We start from the raw sequence: 576 nt of genomic DNA, 5'->3' as shown, positions 1-576 counted from the left end.
TGGGGGAGCTGCAGGGCCACCTGGCCTACGACCTGAACCCCTCCAGCACCGGCATGAGGAGGACACTGCCCAGCACCTCCTCCAGCGGGTAGGTGCTGCCAGGCCCATGCCAGGGCCACTGGCCGGCTGGTGGTGGCTGAGTCCTGCCGTGGGGCTGGTGCTGATCCCTTCCCTGCCCCCCAGGAGCAAACGGCACAAGTCGGGGTCCATGGAGGACGACATCGACACCAGCCCGGGGGGCGAGTACTACACCTCCTCCAACTCCCCCACCAGCAGCAGCCGCAACTGGACAGAAGACATGGAAGGGGGTAGGTGCCCTAGAGGTGCTCTCCTGCTGCTGGGCACCCACCCAGTTCACCAGTTCTCTCTAGGCACCGCTGCCAGCCTCCCTCGTGCCACGCTGTGCGTGCCATGGTGCTGCTGTAGGGCCCTCGGGTCACAGCACGAGCTGGTTGTCACTACAGAGCCCCCCACGAGTCCCGGGGTGGCTGTAGGTGCTGTGGTGCACAGGACCCTCCCCATTTAGGCCCGGGCTGTCCCGATGGGGGCTCAATGAAAAGCAAGCCCAGGACCCCC

General features: G+C 66.5%; 1 protein-coding gene across 1 annotated transcript in view; it reads left to right on the top strand.

The window, feature by feature from the left end:
* LOC103771428 (nuclear factor 1 C-type-like) overlaps positions 1–308 on the top strand; it is a gene marked incomplete at both ends in the record, with an annotated part of 1,157 nt that extends 849 nt beyond the window's left edge. Inside the window, 2 exons of the mRNA XM_008938729.1 lie at positions 9–88; positions 184–308. Coding sequence (XP_008936977.1) covers positions 9–88; positions 184–308 — 205 coding nt within the window. The remainder of the gene's footprint in view (positions 1–8; positions 89–183) is intronic.
* Between the last annotated feature and the right edge of the window lie 268 nt (positions 309–576).

Source organism: Merops nubicus, unplaced genomic scaffold, assembly GCF_000691845.1.
Source record: "Merops nubicus isolate BGI_N331 unplaced genomic scaffold, ASM69184v1 scaffold35370, whole genome shotgun sequence".
Taxonomy (NCBI): Eukaryota; Metazoa; Chordata; class Aves; order Coraciiformes; family Meropidae; genus Merops; species Merops nubicus.
The sequence above is the reverse complement of the archived record's forward strand: the minus strand, read 5'-3'. Positions and strand labels throughout refer to the sequence as shown.